The sequence below is a fragment of the Acomys minous genome (genome assembly GCF_964271855.1).
Source record: "Acomys minous genome assembly, chromosome: 13".
NCBI classification, from domain to species: Eukaryota; Metazoa; Chordata; class Mammalia; order Rodentia; family Muridae; genus Acomys; species Acomys minous.
This window is the reverse complement of record NC_140495.1, coordinates 103,252,779-103,270,050: the sequence shown is the minus strand read 5'-3', so window position 1 is coordinate 103,270,050 and position 17,272 is coordinate 103,252,779. Positions and strand designations below refer to the sequence as shown.

The following is a 17,272-nucleotide window of genomic DNA, read 5'->3' as shown; positions in this document are numbered from 1 at the left end:
TTGGGAATCACACACTATATTTTGTTCTACATTACACAGGACAGGCGGCCGTGAGCGAGCAAACATCCCACACACTGTGGCGACAGGAATCCCACAGGCCAGGAGTACCCTAGAGGAGAGAGGCTTTTTCTCCTCAAGGTTCCAGAGACCCTGATGCTGTGACTCACTCAGCTCTGAGGCCCCTCCCCTTCCTCTCCCCCTCTTCTCCTGATCCCTCCCCTCTTTGCACCTCCTTCCCTCCCTCCCTCCCTCCACCCTCGCTGGCTCTCCCCAGCCCTGGGCTCTAACTGTTGCAAGCAGAGACAGCCTCTTACTCTGCCATCACCAGCGCCCACCCTGACCCTGGCCTGCATTTGATGGTGACCCGCAGGCCAGCCAGAAACATGAGGCTGGCCCACGCTCTGCTGCCCCTGCTGCTACAGGCCTGCTGGGTGGCTGCACAGGAGGACGTCCGGGGCTCCAAAGTGATCGCCTTCCAAGGTGAGTGAACTGGCTGTGTGTCCCCTGAATGCAGTATTTAGCTGCTTTAAGGCTTAGAAGTAGATAGGCTTAATGCCCCACGGGGACTGTCCCTTGTCCTTTTTTTTTTTTTTTTTTTGTCTTTGTCATGTGGCCAGCCACCGAGAAGGGGGCTTGTCCCTTGTCCCAGCCTGCATTCCACCCAGTTCCTATCAGCTAGAACACTCAGCTCCCAGCCACAAGTCCCGTTACCTCAAGTCTCACCACGCTAGTGAGATGACAGGGTGGGAAACTCCCAAGGGACCTGCCAGCCAGGAGAGCCTGTTGCCAACACTCTGGGTCCATTTTCTGTCCTGAGTGAACGACTGCCGAGGCCCCAGAACTGACATTCTCCCTCTGCCTGGCAGCCGGCATGGGTGACCGGTTCGTTCCCACCTCAGCATGAGCTCGTGGCTGGTGGCTTTGAGTTGAACCTGAGACCCTACCGAGCAATAGTCCTGCTCTCTCGCAGGCAGACTGTACCCTCTATAACAGGCTAAAGTCACCATAACGGAGCGAGCGAGGCTCTGTTCAAGGGACAGGACACCCTGGGACCTGGCCCTCACACAGAGCCTGCTGGGTGTTGCCTACAGGGCAGGTGAGGGGCTCTGGACTGAGTGGGCCATCTACCCAGAGCTCTGCTGGTTAGGATGGATGATGCTTCAGAGAGCCCCTGGCCTGGAGGGGGGGGGGGTGATGTGTGACGGGGCCTGGTACTCCCAGCAGGGACTCAGGGTATATAACTTATGGAACCTTCCCTGACTCAGACTGCCCTGTGGATCTGTTCTTTGTGCTGGACACCTCGGAAAGCGTGGCCTTGAGGCTGAAACCCTACGGGGCCCTGGTGGACAAGGTGAAGTCATTCACCAAGCGCTTCATCGATAACCTGAGAGACAGGTAAGAGTGAGCTTGCCTTGGCCTGTCCTGTATGGGCCTGGGGTGGGGGAGGGGCGGAAGCCACATGTAGAGCCAAGCCTTAACTCCCCCACTGCAGAAGCTGCCTAGAGCTACTATGTCTATTCAGCTCAAAGGGGCAGGGTGAGTGTGAGATGGAAGAGCAGGGAGGACTGAGGAGACAGTACTGAGCCTAGAGATGTGGAGGGGTCTCCACACAGAACAGAGTTGGGGGGCTAGGCATGATGCCTGGGGTTCTGCATGCAGCTGGACCCCACCTGTCCACATGGGCATTAGAGGCTCCTCCTGAGTCTTGGGCTAAACATCTCCCAGTATTTTCAACACAGGGGCTAGGAGTAGGGGACTTGGGGTGGGGGGACATAGTGTGCTTCATTCACTCCTCTTCTCCTTCTCTTCTCAATGGGGGCACTGAGAGCAGAGGGTGTGGCTGGGAGGGCAGAAGAGTGTAAGACAAAGAGCCTCCTTCCCTAGCAGGGTCCCTGCACAGCGGTCAGTCAGTGCGATGACAGGAAGTCGGCCAACATAGGCCTCAAGCCTACTAACTACCCATCCTGGGCAGCTGTCCATGGAGACAGTGGCCTCCAGCAGACTGGAGTGAACCAGCTCCCCAACCCCACCCCCAACCCCAACCCCAGGCTGTGACTTTGAAGATAGTCGACATGTCTGGGGCTACAGGAAGGAAAAAGGAGATCCCAATGCAGAAGGCTGTGGGTTCCCTCAGTCCCTTTCCTCAGTGTCCCGTGTCTCAGAGCCCACCTAGGAGATGGAGGAGAAGTATTCTTCTATTAGCTTCACTATAGGGGCCTTGGTCACTCTGTCCCCTGAAAAACCACATGGGCCACCATAGCAGACTTTGGAGAGCTATGGGGTCAGATGCTACAGAGGAGGGTGGAGGCAACTTAGACCCACTTCAGAAATGCCCGTGTCCTATTTAGACCTGGCCTATGCCCGCCTCTGTCTTCACCTGGCCCTCTACGGCACGTGGGGGCAGGGTTCTGTGGCCCTCAGCTGGGGTCATGCTTACAGCTCAATTGAGAATCAATTGGTTTGTCCGACCATGCCCATTGTGTAGCCCTCAATGAAATGACCACCCTTTCTGTCACTGGGCCCTGAGCCACCTGCCTATCTGTGAGATGCGGGACACGGCACGCTTGAGTGGGACAGCAAGTCCCTTCTTGAAGGTCAGGCTTAGCATGTCCTTGGTGGCTCTCTCGGGGCCCCCCCTCCCCTCATCCTACCTATGACTCACAGGTACTACCGGTGTGACCGCAACCTGGTTTGGAATGCGGGTGCCCTGCACTACAGTGACGAAGTGGAGATCATCCAAGGGCTCACGCGCATGCCCAGTGGCCGCGATGAGCTCAAGGCTAACGTGGATGAGGTCAAGTACTTCGGCAAAGGCACCTACACCGACTGCGCCATTAAGAAGGGTCTAGAGGAGCTGCTCATAGGGTGAGTGGCGCGGGGACATTCACAATGGCCACAGCTGGGCCCATCATGACCAACCCTATCTGTCAGGTCAGTCTCAGGTGGCTCTACCCACAGGCCTTTTCAACCTGTGTGCTACGGGGCCTCCCTGACCTGTTTTCATGGCCAGCTGAACTTCCACCAGGCTGCCCACTACCCATTCAAGCACTGGGCTGAGGTCTAAAGACTATCTCAGGGCAGTCAAAGTGCCTATAGCTCCAAACCTACTCACCTTGCTAGGGTCATACCCCAATCTCCACCTGTCCCTGTGTCTATATTTTATTGTTGCAACTGGTGAACAAAATAGCCCCAGTCACCGCCCAGAGAGAGAGGCAGCAGAGACAAAGAAGCAGAGAGAGAGAGACCAAGAGAGATATATATAGAGAGAAGCTGGTTACTACAACACAGCTATGGTCAACGCAGCTCTAGAACCACCAAGCTGAAGTCCCTTAGCCACGGGAAGAATGGCCTCCAATAATTTTCCATCCTGTGTGGGTCTGAGGGACCTCTCCTCCTATGGCTAGATGCCTTCCCATAATGCCTCATGTGTTGAGTTGATGGGTGAGGGGTGGCTATGACACTACTCCCCCACAAGGTGCCCCATGGCTGTAGGATAGGCACAGGCCGCGTATCTATGTAGCCTCCCGTGGCATCAGTTGCCCAGTGCAGCCCGCACAGGGCAGAGACCTGGCCCCTCACCACTCCTCCCTTATGTGGCTTCATTGAGACACTCCAGCATTGTGAAACTGCATGGCTGAGCCCCATTCCAAGGTCTGTTTAGGCCCCACACACATAAGCATCGATGTGTGGTGATGTTGCATGGGATGGGCCAGGCTCTATGCGCCATCTGTAACTGTATGAGGTGAGGCAGCTAGTGGCTGGATTGGACGCATGACTTAGTAATATTATAGAGCATGTCCATCATGTGCAATCCACAGAATAAACTTACAGGCAGATGTTCTAGAATTCATGAGACGTGGCTCCCAGTATGTGGGAAAGCCCTGATGTCTGTGTGGGCTCCTGACCCACTCTGATCTCTTCTCAGGGGGGCTGATTGCATCTTTTAGGGTGAAACAATTAAAGCCTGTCTGTGGGTCCCCTGCCCCTGACACCTACTGACTTCCACAAGACCACTCCAGCAGCCCAGGATCACGCCTGGCCCTCTTGTTCTCAGAAGTTTGGGGCCCAAGGCACCTTGAGATGATGCCCATTTAAGGGAACAAACTGAGGACTACTGCCTTTCCTGAAAATGTGCATCTCAAAGTGATTTTTGTCGTTGGGTAACTCACACGACTTGACACTTTACAATTATGATCAGCGGTGAATCTTGGTCCCTGGGTGACAGGGGACAGCATTCCAGAGCTGCCTCAAGTCTTTTTCCTGGGCCTCTGGCTATCAGCCCTGGGAGGAGGTGGCTCTCGGCTCTGGTTCCCAGGCTCCGAGCCCTACCTCATGCTGCCCACCTGTCCAGGGGCTCCCACTTGAAGGAGAACAAATACCTGATCGTGGTGACCGATGGCCATCCTCTGGAGGGCTACAAGGAGCCATGTGGGGGCCTGGAAGATGCAGTGAATGAGGCCAAACACCTGGGCATCAAAGTCTTCTCTGTGGCCATCACCCCTGACCACCTAGTAAGATTTCCACTTCCTTTTCTACTCTCAACACACCCGATGGACGGCCTCTGGCCTCTTGCCATCTGGGCCCCATAGCCACTGGCGTCCTCTCTTCTGCTACTGTTTGGGTACACACAGTCTGTTTCAAGGCCTCCCATCTGCCGGGCCCCCCCCGATGTGATCCTTGGGGCGGAGACACCCCAGTAGACAGTCCTAGTCCTTCAGCGGGCTGACTCCACCGCACCGAGGAGCTTGGGTATCCCTGTGCTGCCTCTGCGATCACCACCCAGTTCACAGTGGGGCCTGGCCTTGCCAAGGTGGTTCATTCTCCCCTCCTGCCCGCTCCCAGGAGCCACGTCTAAGCATCATTGCCACAGACCACACGTACCGACGCAACTTCACGGCAGCTGACTGGGGGCAAAGCCGCGATGCGGAAGAGGTCATCACCCAGACCATCGACACCATTGTGGACATGATTGTGAGCGCTGACATCTTCGGGGGGGAGGGGACAAGGGAGGTCTGCGCCCAGAGGAAAGAGTAACTTGTGCTTCCATTTTCGTTTCAGAAAAATAACGTGGAGCAAGTGGTAAGTGCTTTCCCCTGAACCACGTGGTCTCACACAGGTCCTCAGCCTAGCAGTGTACCCCCTGTTGGGGTGTGTGTCCTTGTCCTTGTTGGGGCATCCATCCCCTGCTTTTGGACTCTCACTGATCTCTTATTTCATCCCGTTCTTCCACAGTGCTGCTCCTTCGAGTGCCAGGTAAGTGTGGCCCACCTCCCCTGCTGGCCCCTTGACCCTTGTCTAGGGTCTGGGAAGAAACAGGATCTCTCTCTCTCTCTTTTTTAATTAATTTATTTATTTATTTATTTTGCAGGCTGCCAGAGGACCTCCAGGGCCGCGAGGTGACCCCGGGTATGAGGTGAGTGGCTGGACTTGCCTTGCTCATATTGGGACAGAGCCACTGGAAGCCGTAACTCTGTGCCCGGCTCCTTGGGCACCTTTACACTCAACACTGGCTGGGCAGGCACCTGTGTCCAGGGAGAAAGTCCAGGCATGGGCTTAACATGGGATTGGGGTGTCAGGGGTTGAGGTAACAGAGCCTCCTCCTTGTGACCCAGAAGGTCACCTGCAGGCTCAAGTGTCAGTTTGGCATCAGCTTGACTCTTCTGGTGGAGTTAAGAATGGAATTGGGGGTCCAAGTCCTAGTGTGACTCACGTGGGACAAATCTGAACACCGTGGGGAGAGGCTCAGGGTGGGTTTCTAAAGAAGGTCGGGTCTAGGGTGGCTCTCCTGCCCCATGGCCATCCTCTGCAGAGCTGAGCTATGGCCCTCTAGGGAGCTTCCCCGCTGTGTCTCCCTGTTCTTCTGGGCCTGGAGCTCAGCCCCATCTCAGCGTCCAGCACCTGCAGGCAGAGGCACAGCTCTTAGGCTCAAATCCAGCCAGGGTGACACAGCGTGAGGACCCTGGGTAAGACTCCCAGAGCCCAGGCAGGCCCAAAACCGTGGCCAGAAGGACTCTGGAGCCTGGATGGGACCGCTCTGAAGATCCTTTATGTGCACAAGGCATCTTGCCCAGCTCTCCAGAACAGATGGGCGTGGTTCCTATCCTGGCCTCCCCTAAGCCGGAATCTCTTCTGCCTTCCAGGGGGAACGAGGAAAGCCGGGTCTTCCTGGAGAGAAGGGAGAAGCTGGGGACCCTGTGAGTACTCATACTGTCTGCACGAGACTGGAGACCTGAGCTATAGAAACTTCCAGAACAACAGCCCTGAGCACAGAGTTCATGCAGACTATCTTTCGTGGAAAGAGAGGTGCCCCAGAGGTCAGGCCAACCAAGTCCCAGGGCCTCTGATTTGGGCCATCTCCCGGAAGTTCTCCCTCCCTTCTGGCCTTCCTCAGGGTCTTCTGGCTCCCCTCCCCTCTCCTCTGAGGTAGTGGGGCCACCCTCTCCTCCCTCCTGGGTGTCCTGGGTTCCCTACTAGAGCTTGCCATGAGATCTTGAAGACCCTTCATGGGGCCTCACAGCAGGTCACTCAAGGATTCTATGAGGGCCCTTCTAGCTGCAGTGAGGGGTGAGGTGGGCTGAACGGGGCCTTCCAGTGCTATCCAGGGATGTTTGACTCTCTCTTGTTATGTTCCAGGGGCGGCCTGGGGATCTTGGGCCAGTCGGGTACCAGGGTATGAAGGTACGTGTCCCTATTGCCCAGTGGCCTCTCTTGGGTGGAATGGATCAGGGTTTGGCAGCAAGGTACAAACTGCTCTATTTAATGATAATGTGTCCCTTCATTTTCTGTTTGCTTCATAGGGAGAAAAAGGGAGCCGTGGAGAGAAGGTGAGTAAAGGCCAGCCAGCTCCAGCGTGTGTCCCCCTGGGTACAGGGAGACAGCTAGTGTTTCTGTCAGAGGGAATCATGGGAAATAGACCATCATGGCTCCCTCTTTGCCTCTGGGGGAAATGTGGCTGGTCTTCAGAGAAAGGTCCCCTGAGTTCTGCGGCCACCTCAAGCCACATGGACCGGAGAGGACTGGAGCTGGAAAATGTCACTTTGCCTCAGTGGGCAGCTCCTGGAGACCCTCAGAAAATAGGCTCTGCCCTCTTCCCATTCTGTCCTGAGCTCCCCCCCCCATCTTCCCTTCCCTTCCCTCTTGGGTTGGTGGGATGGTGTTGCGATCACGGTGGGTCCGCCATACTGTCCGTTCCTCACCCTCCCCTAGTGGGAGAAGGAAAGTACGGTAGGGGCTGCCCTCTGGTCCAACTAGGGGGCTACCTCTCACCATCTTCTTCCTGTTTCCACAGGGCTCCAGGGGACCGAAAGGCTACAAGGTGAGTATAAATGGGTCAAGGACACAAACGCTGTTCGTGGGCCAGTGCTAGTGGCATTTGGCCTCCGTTTAACCTTCTTTTGTCTCCGTGTCTCCCAGGGTGAGAAAGGCAGGCGCGGCATTGACGGAGTAGACGGCATGAAGGTACCCATGGGGCAGGAGGGCTTGGAAGTTGGGGTACCCCATCTAGCACATGAGGTAGACAAAGCCAGGGGCTGTCCCAAGTGCTCAGGTGCAGTTCCCATGGTAGGCCTTCCTGGGAAACTTGGAATTGTGAGCCAGGCGATGTTTCCTGCCAAGACCCAGGTCCTAGTAAACCCCAAGTGATCCACTCAATTTAACAGGGCTCCTGACTTTCCTGGGGAGGGAGGCTCAGATGGACTGAACACCAGTCTCCACTTAACTATTCCAATCTTGACTCTTCCTTCTCCTCACAGGGGGAGACGGGGTACCCAGGACTACCAGGCTGCAAGGGCTCACCAGGATTCGATGTGAGTCACTTCCTCTACCACCCATGCTTGGAGTCTTGGGAACTTGGTCCAACCCTTGCTCTGCTGTCTCCTCCCAATGGCTGAGCCGTGTGTGGAATCATTTGATCCGTTTGCTCACACTGAGGATGGCCGCTTGCCTGGGGCCCACAGGGATCTTGGCTAAGCTGTGACTTGTATTTCCATCTTCCCACCAGGGCATTCAAGGACCACCAGGTCCCAAGGGTGATGCTGGTGCCTTTGGGCTGAAAGGAGAAAAGGTAGGTGACAAGAAGCCACAGAGAATGGAGACTTTGACATCTACTAAGTCCTGGGTCAAGCATTCCTCCTGAGACTCACAGTATGAGTAACAAATGTGGTTTGGAACAGAACAGCCATGAAGCCTTGACTGGCAAACCCAAGTTAGCCATTCACCATCCAACACCTCAGGTCTGGCCCTGAGGAGAGTTGAGGCTGAGGTGATCAAGGCTGATCTACAGCTGAGGGTAAATTGGAGGATCCTGGGATGTCAGCGCTCTTCCTGAGTTGCTTGGGGGTGGCCTGAGGTTTGGGTAACAGAGTACAGTCATTAGGCGGTGATGTGGCTTCCACTGCCTGGACCCATGGGCAGAGCATCCATGACCTCTCTGGTCTTCCCCCAGGGTGAAGCTGGAGCAAATGGTGAGGCTGGGAGACCAGGGAGCTCAGGGCCACCTGGAGATGAGGTAAGATGAGGTGACATAAGGTGGGATGGGATGAGCCGCGTGTGAACACTGGGGCTGGTGGTCATTCTTAACTTGTCCTCCCCCAGGGTGATCCAGGAGAGCCTGGTCCCCCCGGAGAGAAAGGAGAGGCTGGTGATGAGGTGAGCACCCCCAGCCTTTTCCAGCCTCTGTCCCCACTTGCAGGCTGAGTGCAAGCACAAATGAATTTGTCCTCTTCCTCTTTGTCTCAGGGGAATGCTGGCCCCGATGGTGCCCCTGGAGATAGGGTAAGTCAGCAGAATGGTACTGTGCTACTACTGTCCTTGCCATTGACAGTGAAGGCTTGTACAGCCTGGCCTGGACCTGCCCCAGTCGGTCCTTAGTGCTTTTGTCTGTGTGCCTTGGCTAGGCAGGAAGCCATCCCCTAGGCATTCTAGATTTCACCTGATGTGTTGGGCTTCGGGTCACTTGGGTGTCTGTGGAAGCAGATGGCCTGAGGGACACAGAGGCCCACCTCTGGGATGATCTGGCATGACAACACATGCTGAGATCACCAGGCCTAGCCCTCAAGCGTTCACCAGTGGATTACAGGCAGCCTCGTGTCCATTTCTCTCCTTACAGGGCGGCCCTGGTGAAAGAGGACCTCGGGGGACCCCTGGTGTGAGGGGCCCAAGGGGAGACCCGGTGAGTCATGCCTGAGGCTGTCTAGGGGGAACACTGTGGCCAGAGCATAGATCCATAGGGCCAGCCATGCTCCCTCATTGGTGTCTGCGCCTCAGCCCTTCTGCTTCCTATGGGGCGGGGGAAGGCTGAAACTACCAGAGATCCAGACACACAAGGTAGGGCATCAATCCAAAGCCTGTCAAAAAGCTGGCTCATTGATATGCTCATCTGGAGGAGAAGCTGCAGGCAGGGCCAGCATTGGTCTCCAGTTTGGAGTTCAGCAGACCCTTTCGACCCCTTACCAGGGTGCCTCAGTGGCTGGCCACCAAGAAAGCTGGCTCCTCCCGGAGCATAACGCTGGTGGTCACGTGGCCTCTGCCTCTACGCTTACATGCTCATTTCTCCCCAGGGTGAAGCTGGACCACAAGGTGATCAAGGAAGAGAAGGCCCCATTGGCATCCCCGGAGATTCGGTAGGAAGCCTAATATGTCGCAGGGGACCATGATGCCTCACAGCTTGTAGGCTCACATTACCACCCAGTACTGAAAGCTTCATTTGGGTATTCAGAAAGAAAAGTTTCCAGTGGCTCAGCATGGTAGGGGTGGGGTTGGAGTGGGGCTCCTACAGATCAGTGTTCCTGCAGACACATGGTGTCTGTGCTCAGAGCGAGCCTGAGTTTAGCTGTTTATGTATGTGCGTGAGTGCTCAGCATGAGGCCAAGGGATGTACTAGAGGCAGTGGGACAAGGACACGTGTAGACTCTATACTGTGACCTTAGACCTCTGCCCTTGAGTTATTCTGGAAAAGAGACTATGGGGATGAGAACAGAAGTGAGTCCCTAGGCTGTGGGGTACATGGAGATGGGCTCTTTGAACCCTTGGGAGACACGGGAATGAGACTGGCCAGAGGTGAGTTTGGGAGAATTAACATACAAAGACTGCTACAATCTCAGGGTGTAAGAACTTCCAGAGCCCAATGCTCAGGGATCCAGGGCTCCTATAGTTAGGCTCAGCTCAGAGACACTGGGGTCTTCAGGTCACCAGAGCAGGTGCGACCTCCAGAGCTATCAGGAAGGAACTAGGCAGATAAGTTCTACATCTCAGGGACAGACATAGCGGGAGTCTGGAGTTGTCCTTTTTGTGTCCATGTGGTTGTCTGGTCAGGAAGGGGCAGAAGACTTGCTGAGAGAGTCTACTTCATATGGAAGTCCCACCAGAGGTAGAGGTCTTGCCAAGCCAGGATAGCCATTAAGACCCCATGGACAAAAGAAGGGCACCCACATACCCTGGGACCTAACATGAAGGCTCCAGCATGGGTCCTAGAAAGACATGCAGGGACCCCAGCCTGACCATACCCCAGCCTGGCCACTGGCCTTACCGGACATGAGGCTCTGAGGGTCCTCCGCACCTGTGCCCAGGGCCCCAGATGACAGCGGTGGAGCCCATGGTCTGGGACTCTCTGGTCTCAGGGAAGGAAAACAGGTGTGATCTGAGCTCTCATGGTTCTTAATCTCACAGGGTGAGCCTGGCCCCATTGGACCTAAAGGATACCGGGGTGATGAGGGTCCTCCAGGCCCTGAGGTAAGAACTTGTCCACTCAGTGATGCTATGCCCCTAGGAGGCCATCCCTGAGTGTCACCCTAAAACTACCAAAGTCCTACAGTGTCTCCCATACTCCCATCCCATTTCTTAGCACCTGGTCTTCTCTCTCTCTCACCCTAGGAGGGTCCCAGGGAGGATGGTATGGCCCAAACCCATGTCATCTATATCCTGGTTATTTCTCTCCTTTAGGGTCTCAGAGGAGCCCCAGGACCTGCTGGGCCCCCTGGAGATCCAGGACTGATGGGTGAAAGGGTGAGCATTTGAGAGAACAGCTCTGCTGGGCTACCGCTGGTCATCAGAGACCGGCACCTGGGATTTGCTTTACCTGGCCCCCGGGAGAGATGTTGCAGGGGTGGGGGTGGGGTGGCATCCACAGTCAGCTCTCAAGGGTGAAGATGCCTCTGCCGAGACCCTCTTGCTTAAAAGTGCAGAGCAGGGCAGGGCAGACCTGGGAAGCAGGCCGCTCCCTGGCTGAAAGAAGGAACTCTGGGAACACAGCTGCCTCCAACCATCTAGCCACCATCTTGCATAAGTGACAACAACTTTATCTCCTCTCAGGGTGAAGATGGTCCACCAGGAAATGGCACAGAAGGGTTCCCTGGCTTCCCTGTGAGTGTCAGAGGCTTTCCTACATGCCTACCAAGTCCACCTTGGTCTCCCCCCGGCTGCCTGGGCACCTGGATGGCTGGGATAAACCAGAGTCATCAGTTAGTCCAGGCATTTGAACTTGGGCCTCTGCTGGCCCCCAGGCTCATCCACCTGTGGTTCTTACTTGGCTGTCCTCCTCACTGGACCCTGGTATAACCATCCTATCTTCCTTCACAGGGGTATCCAGGCAACAGAGGGCCCCCTGGGATAAATGTGAGTATCCCTACTATGCCTCCCATCAGGCCATAAATGCACATGCACACTGTATGTGTGTGCCTGCCTGGGCCTGCACAGTCATTGGCACACTGTGAGCGCATGACATCAGGCAGCATGCGTAGGCACTTATATATGACTTTGGGGCAACATCAATGACTTCAGGGATGCTCCTGCCATGCCACATCCACTTTCTTTGTCTTCTTTCCTCCCAAGATCCCACTAACCTGTGCTTTGTCTTCTGCAGGGCACAAAAGGCTACCCTGGTCTCAAGGGGGATGAGGGTGAAGTTGGAGACCCGGGAGAGGATGTAAGTAGGGTGAGGTGAGGGGCAGAGCCTTTCAAAAGTGTGAATCCTGCAGGCTTTGCTGCTCACTGGGACTGTGGGGGCGGGGCAGGCTGGAGATGTACTCTGAGGAACCGGAGCAGCTGGGCTAGAGTGAGGGCAACTGGTACACATGGCTGTTCCTGCTGACCACTCCGCTCCCGCCATTTCCTTTCAGAACAATGACGTCTCACCCCGTGGGGTCAAAGGGGCAAAGGGGTACCGAGGCCCAGAAGGCCCCCAGGTAGGTGTTGCGGCTTTGGGAGTTGAGGGTTGAGGTGAGGCAGAGTCCTATAGAGTTAGAGGCTGAAGCCAAAAGACTCAAGGGACCAGGCTTGCCCCAAGGGCAGCTGGGGACACTGAGATCCCCAGAGGACATAGAGTTTAGGAATTCCTGGACACTAACTCTCCATTTTCAGAGTTTTGGTTTGTTCTTTCTCTGACAGGGACCTCCAGGACATGTGGGACCACCTGGACCAGATGTAAGTAAGCTGTCTGTACATGAGATCTCGGGGGCTGAGCACTGCGGCATGGATCTTGATGGGGCTGTTAGTGAGAACTGTTCACAGCTGGGAGAAGCTGGGGGCCGAGGCTTGAAGCCTTGCCCTCAGGTCACAGGCACACATGACTGCAATTGAGACATGTGATGAACTACAGGGGACTTGCAACAGCTGTGGGAGACGTACAGCCAATGGGGGGACACGTGGCAGCTATGCGTTAGTAGCTGCATCATAGCTTATGTTCTCAGGAGGTAAAGCCAGGAACACTCTAGGCTGTGAGAAGTTCCTGGATAGATCCACCCCACCAGGGGTTCCCAGGGCCTACCAAGGAATGGCCTCAGCCTGAGCCATATTAACACCCCCCCACCTCTCTCCCCAGGAGTGCGAGATCTTGGACATTATCATGAAGATGTGTTGTGAGTATTTGGATCCTAGTGTGACTGTCTTAATGAGCCAGCAAGTTCCTGCCAGCCACAGGGCCCCAGCATTCTGTTCCAGAAGGGTCTCAGAGGATGGGAGGTATAGGCGGGGGGGGGGGCCTAGGCTCTACTGAGATGGGCAGGCCCCCCACATGGGAGAACCAGGATGAGCTACAGGTCCTCTGAGGTTCTGGGGAGTCTGACATGCCGAGGGCCCAGCCAGAGCTAGGTGAAGCTAAGCAGAGCAGGACGGGCCACCTTGTAATCTGGAGCTGTTCTGTTTAGTGTCTTTTCTCCTCTCTCCTCAGCCTGCTGCGGTGAGTGGCGCCCCTTCGCTCCTGGGAGTTCCTGTGCAGTGTTAAGTAGACCTAGTTTGGCTCTGCAGTGGGACAGCAATGCAGCTGCCATGCATGCATGCATCTTGTTCTACACCCCTCTGCCTTCCCAGAGAGCAGTACCCTGGGGTGATGCAGGTTCCCGGTACTTTCTCCCTCACGTTTCAAGTAACCACCAACAGGCTGGAACAGGAAGCTGACGTCCCGGCCTGTCTTATTCATTCCTCCACAGGATTAGAGCTAGGGTGAAGGGGCATGGGGAGCAACACTTGGGTCTAGTCAAAGAAGGCCAGCCTGACAAGCTTAGCTCCCAAGGAGACATGGGAGAAGATTCATAAGGCATAGTGTGGGGCGGAACCTTGACGTACTGAGGGAAGCCTGGAGAAGGGCACTAAGAGCCAGCCCGTCCCACCTCCTAGAGTGCACGTGTGGCCCCATTGACATCCTCTTCGTGCTGGACAGCTCTGAGAGCATTGGCCTACAGAACTTTGAGATTGCCAAGGACTTCATCATCAAAGTCATTGACCGGCTGAGCAGGGATGAGCTGGTCAAGGTGGGTACAAGCCAACAGGTAGGGCCAACAGAGAGCTGAGCCTTTCCACTGCAGTTTCTAGGTTTGTCACTGTATACATTGTTTTATGCATGGTGTGTATGTGTGTGTGTGTGTGTGTGTGTGTGTGTGTGTGTGTGTGTATGTGTGTGTGTGTACTTCCACCATGCGGCACAGAGAATATTGAGGGTGGGTCCAGCGCTCATCTTTAAAGAAAGAACATTGTAGGGCTATGAACCTCTGTGAGCCTGGGGGAGTAAGTGAGTAAGTTATGGAGAACGCTGTGTGACTGAGTATGCAGGGGCCTCAGGCCTCAGAGGGAGAGGCCATTGGAAGGCTGGGACCCTAGAACACAGGGCTGCTGGACTCCAGACCTGATGATGTCATTCTTACAGTTTGAGCCGGGCCAGTCACATGCGGGCGTGGTACAGTACAGCCACAACCAGATGCAAGAGCACGTGGACATGCGGAGCCTCAACATCCGCAACGCCCAGGACTTCAAAGAGTAAGAGGATTCCCCAAGATCACTGCCCCATCCCTGGCCCTATAGTGGGCCTGCCTGAGCCAACCGGGACCCTGATCATGACTTTGAGCCCGGCTTGTCCCGTCTTCTTGTGCAGAGCCGTCAAGAAGCTCCAGTGGATGGCTGGGGGCACGTTCACAGGAGAAGCACTGCAGTACACCCGTGACCGGCTGCTTCCGCCCACCCAGAACAACCGAATCGCTCTGGTCATTACAGACGGACGCTCTGACACCCAACGGGACACGACACCCCTCAATGTGCTCTGTGGCGCAGACATTCAGGTGGGCAGCAGGATAAACATTCCGTTCTCAGGGGCAGGGGAGGGGCGGGGAGGACGGGGGGGGGGGGGGCGGGGAAGAGGTACAAGATCAGCTAATCCATGCAACTCTGTCCTCTGCAGGTGGTTTCTGTGGGCATCAAGGATGTGTTTGGCTTCGTTGCTGGCTCTGACCAGCTCAACGTCATTTCCTGCCAAGGCCTATTGTCGCAAGGCCGGCCAGGCATCTCCCTGGTGAAGGAGAACTACGCAGAACTTCTTGAAGATGGTTTTCTGAAGAACATCACAGCCCAGATCTGCATAGGTGGGTGCTGGGCGCCAATGGGCTGGGTCGTCGACGGTATGTCCCCTCAGGTTGTGACCTGGCTGTGTGGCACCGTCCAGGGTGGCCCCTGGCCCAGCAGAGCAACATGAGGGCAGGTGTTTGCACACCACATGCATGAGCCAAGGCCCCACCCCCAACAGCATGGGCACACTGTATGTCAGCCTCGTGATTGGTCTGACTCTGTGTTGTGTGTCCCTTGGTCAAGGGATACAGTTTGCACCAGATTGATGATAGGCAGTTGGTCAGCAGCGCGGTACAGCACCTGGCCTTTAAACCATCTCTCTTCCCCTAAGTCTCAGTTTCTCCTTTTTACGAGGAAACCAAGGGTCCTGTGCTGCCTTTCAGCAATTTGGAGCCAGGGCCAGGAAATGGTGCTAGAACATTGTCTGTCTTTCATAGTTAGGTACCGAGTAGGCAAATGGCCAAGGCAGAAGCTACAGTGGGTGTGGTGCACAGGGTCATGGAGGCATGGCGCTCACATTCATGTGATTTTTCTTTATAGATAAGAAGTGTCCGGATTATACCTGCCCAAGTGAGTGCAAGGATAGGGTGGGACCGGGTGGGGAAGGCTGGCCCTATTGAGGGCTCCACAGGGCTCTGGGCTCTCGGGCTTGGCAGCTCTGAAGATCGGGGTCCCCTCGAGCCAGTCCTCCTCAGTCCACCCAGTCTGAGGCCATCATCTCTGCCCCACAGTCACATTCTCCTCCCCGGCTGACATCACCATCCTGCTAGATGGCTCAGCCAGTGTCGGCAGCCACAACTTCGAAAGCACCAAGGTCTTCGCCAAGCGCCTAGCCGAGCGATTCCTGTCAGCAGGCAGGGCGGATCCCTCCCAGGATGTGCGTGTAGCTGTGGTACAGTATAGTGGCCTAGGCCAGCAACAGCCGGGGCGGGCAGCGCTTCAGTTCTTGCAGAACTACACCGTGCTGGCCAGCTCTGTGGACAGCATGGAGTTCATCAACGACGCCACAGACGTCAACGATGCCCTGAGCTATGTAACTCGTTTCTACCGGGAAGCCTCATCTGGTGCCACCAAGAAGAGGGTGCTGTTGTTCTCGGATGGCAACTCACAGGGGGCCACAGCGGAGGCCATTGAGAAAGCTGTGCAGGAGGCCCAGCGAGCGGGCATCGAGATCTTTGTGGTGGTGGTGGGACCCCAGGTGAATGAGGCCCACGTCCGGGTGCTCGTCACAGGCAAGACGGCAGAGTATGACGTGGCCTTTGGGGAGCGCCACTTATTCCGTGTACCGAACTACCAGGCCCTGCTTCGTGGTGTACTCTACCAGACAGTCTCCAGGAAGGTGGCGCTGGGCTAAGAGGGCCACACACATGGCTGTGTGCGTGGGGACACACTTCAGAAGGCCTTCCTGCCCTTCCCACCGGTGACCAAACAGGGATAGGAAATGTGACCCAAATGTTCCTGACCAAACTAGTCAACTCACCTGTCTTAAAGGGAAAGCAATGCACACTGTTGGCTTTGTATTAAGTCCTCCGGGGCTCACCCGAGCTTCTATGTATATCCCGCCCTTGATTTGTTCATCATGGCGGCCATCTTGCTGACCTCCCTCTGCGTCTGGGCTGCACCCGGCCATTTCACCTTCCTCCTCTCTGTCCCTAACTCATTCCTGGTGTCTTTACACCGTCCCTGCAGTTTCTGTCTGTGTCGAGTCTTCCACATTCAGAGTGAAGCAAACCGTCTCACGAGCTCAGTTTGCTGGGTTACGGCTTTTAGAAAATTGAGAGCAAGAAGATTTTCAAACACAAACTTGGAGGAGACCATTCCTCTTCATCAGGTGCTTGTCGGTGACCTATGTGGTCACTTGGTCCTGGCCCTTAGTGGCTCGGTGTGAGCAGCAGGAAAAGCTGGCTCCTGCTCCTGTCCTTGTACCCTAAGAGCAAAGGTGCTATCTGCAAGGGCTTCCCCTGGACAGTTTGCAGTCAACTCTTCTGCCAGAACCAACCCAGAGCGCTTTTCCCTCAAAATAATGACTTGTCCTCTTTTTTGAAGACCCTCCCCTGCTTTAGTTAGTTTTGTCATGGTTTCCCCACGCGCCCCTTAACCTGGTCCAAGCCAGCGATCTCTGCTAATAAAGATTTCCACTTTCCTCTGGAGCTCTTTCCTTTATCTACCCCCCACTACCCAACACACTTGGAAAGAAAAGCCAATGCCAGACATACCATAGGGCAGAGGAGACGCTGCCCTGGCCCATGGACACTACCCATCTGTTTCTGAGAGGAAGAACATGGCTACCAAGGCCTTTTGACACGAGGGAGCAGCTGTAATGCTGAAGAACACCTCAGCCCGCCATGCAGAATCAAGAGACATCAGGGCTTGAGGACTTGTCCAAAGAGATAACTCCAGACCCAACTAGTTCCAAACACAGTATCCTAATTCCAACAATATTCAA

The 17,272-nt window shown here is 55.4% G+C and overlaps 1 protein-coding gene across 1 annotated transcript; it reads left to right on the top strand.

The window, feature by feature from the left end:
* Positions 1-243: 243 nt before the first annotated feature.
* COL6A1 (collagen type VI alpha 1 chain) lies at positions 244-16,976 on the top strand. Its single transcript, XM_084754449.1, has 35 exons — positions 244-480; positions 1,266-1,395; positions 2,665-2,865; positions 4,352-4,511; positions 4,843-4,971; positions 5,059-5,079; positions 5,233-5,253; positions 5,369-5,413; positions 6,141-6,194; positions 6,634-6,678; positions 6,798-6,824; positions 7,289-7,315; positions 7,414-7,458; positions 7,752-7,805; positions 8,000-8,062; positions 8,444-8,506; positions 8,593-8,646; positions 8,737-8,772; positions 9,107-9,169; positions 9,558-9,620; positions 10,666-10,728; positions 10,939-11,001; positions 11,308-11,358; positions 11,575-11,610; positions 11,858-11,920; positions 12,114-12,179; positions 12,382-12,417; positions 12,815-12,851; positions 13,163-13,171; positions 13,609-13,742; positions 14,135-14,244; positions 14,360-14,543; positions 14,663-14,843; positions 15,367-15,396; positions 15,558-16,976. Exons 1-35 carry the CDS (start codon positions 357-359, stop codon positions 16,178-16,180), a joined length of 3,111 nt encoding a protein of 1,036 aa, XP_084610575.1. The 5' UTR covers positions 244-356; the 3' UTR covers positions 16,181-16,976.
* Positions 16,977-17,272: the final 296 nt, after the last annotated feature.

Excerpts from the sequence above, each read along its gene's own strand:
- COL6A1 (XM_084754449.1), top strand. The coding sequence starts at position 357 with ATGGTGACCCGCAGGCCAGCCAGAAACATGAGGCTGGCCCACGCTCTG. Across the intron at positions 13,743-14,134 it reads GCAGGGATGAGCTGGTCAAG|TTTGAGCCGGGCCAGTCACA; the intron begins GTGGGTACAAGC and ends TCATTCTTACAG. Across the intron at positions 14,544-14,662 it reads TCTGTGGCGCAGACATTCAG|GTGGTTTCTGTGGGCATCAA; the intron begins GTGGGCAGCAGG and ends TGTCCTCTGCAG.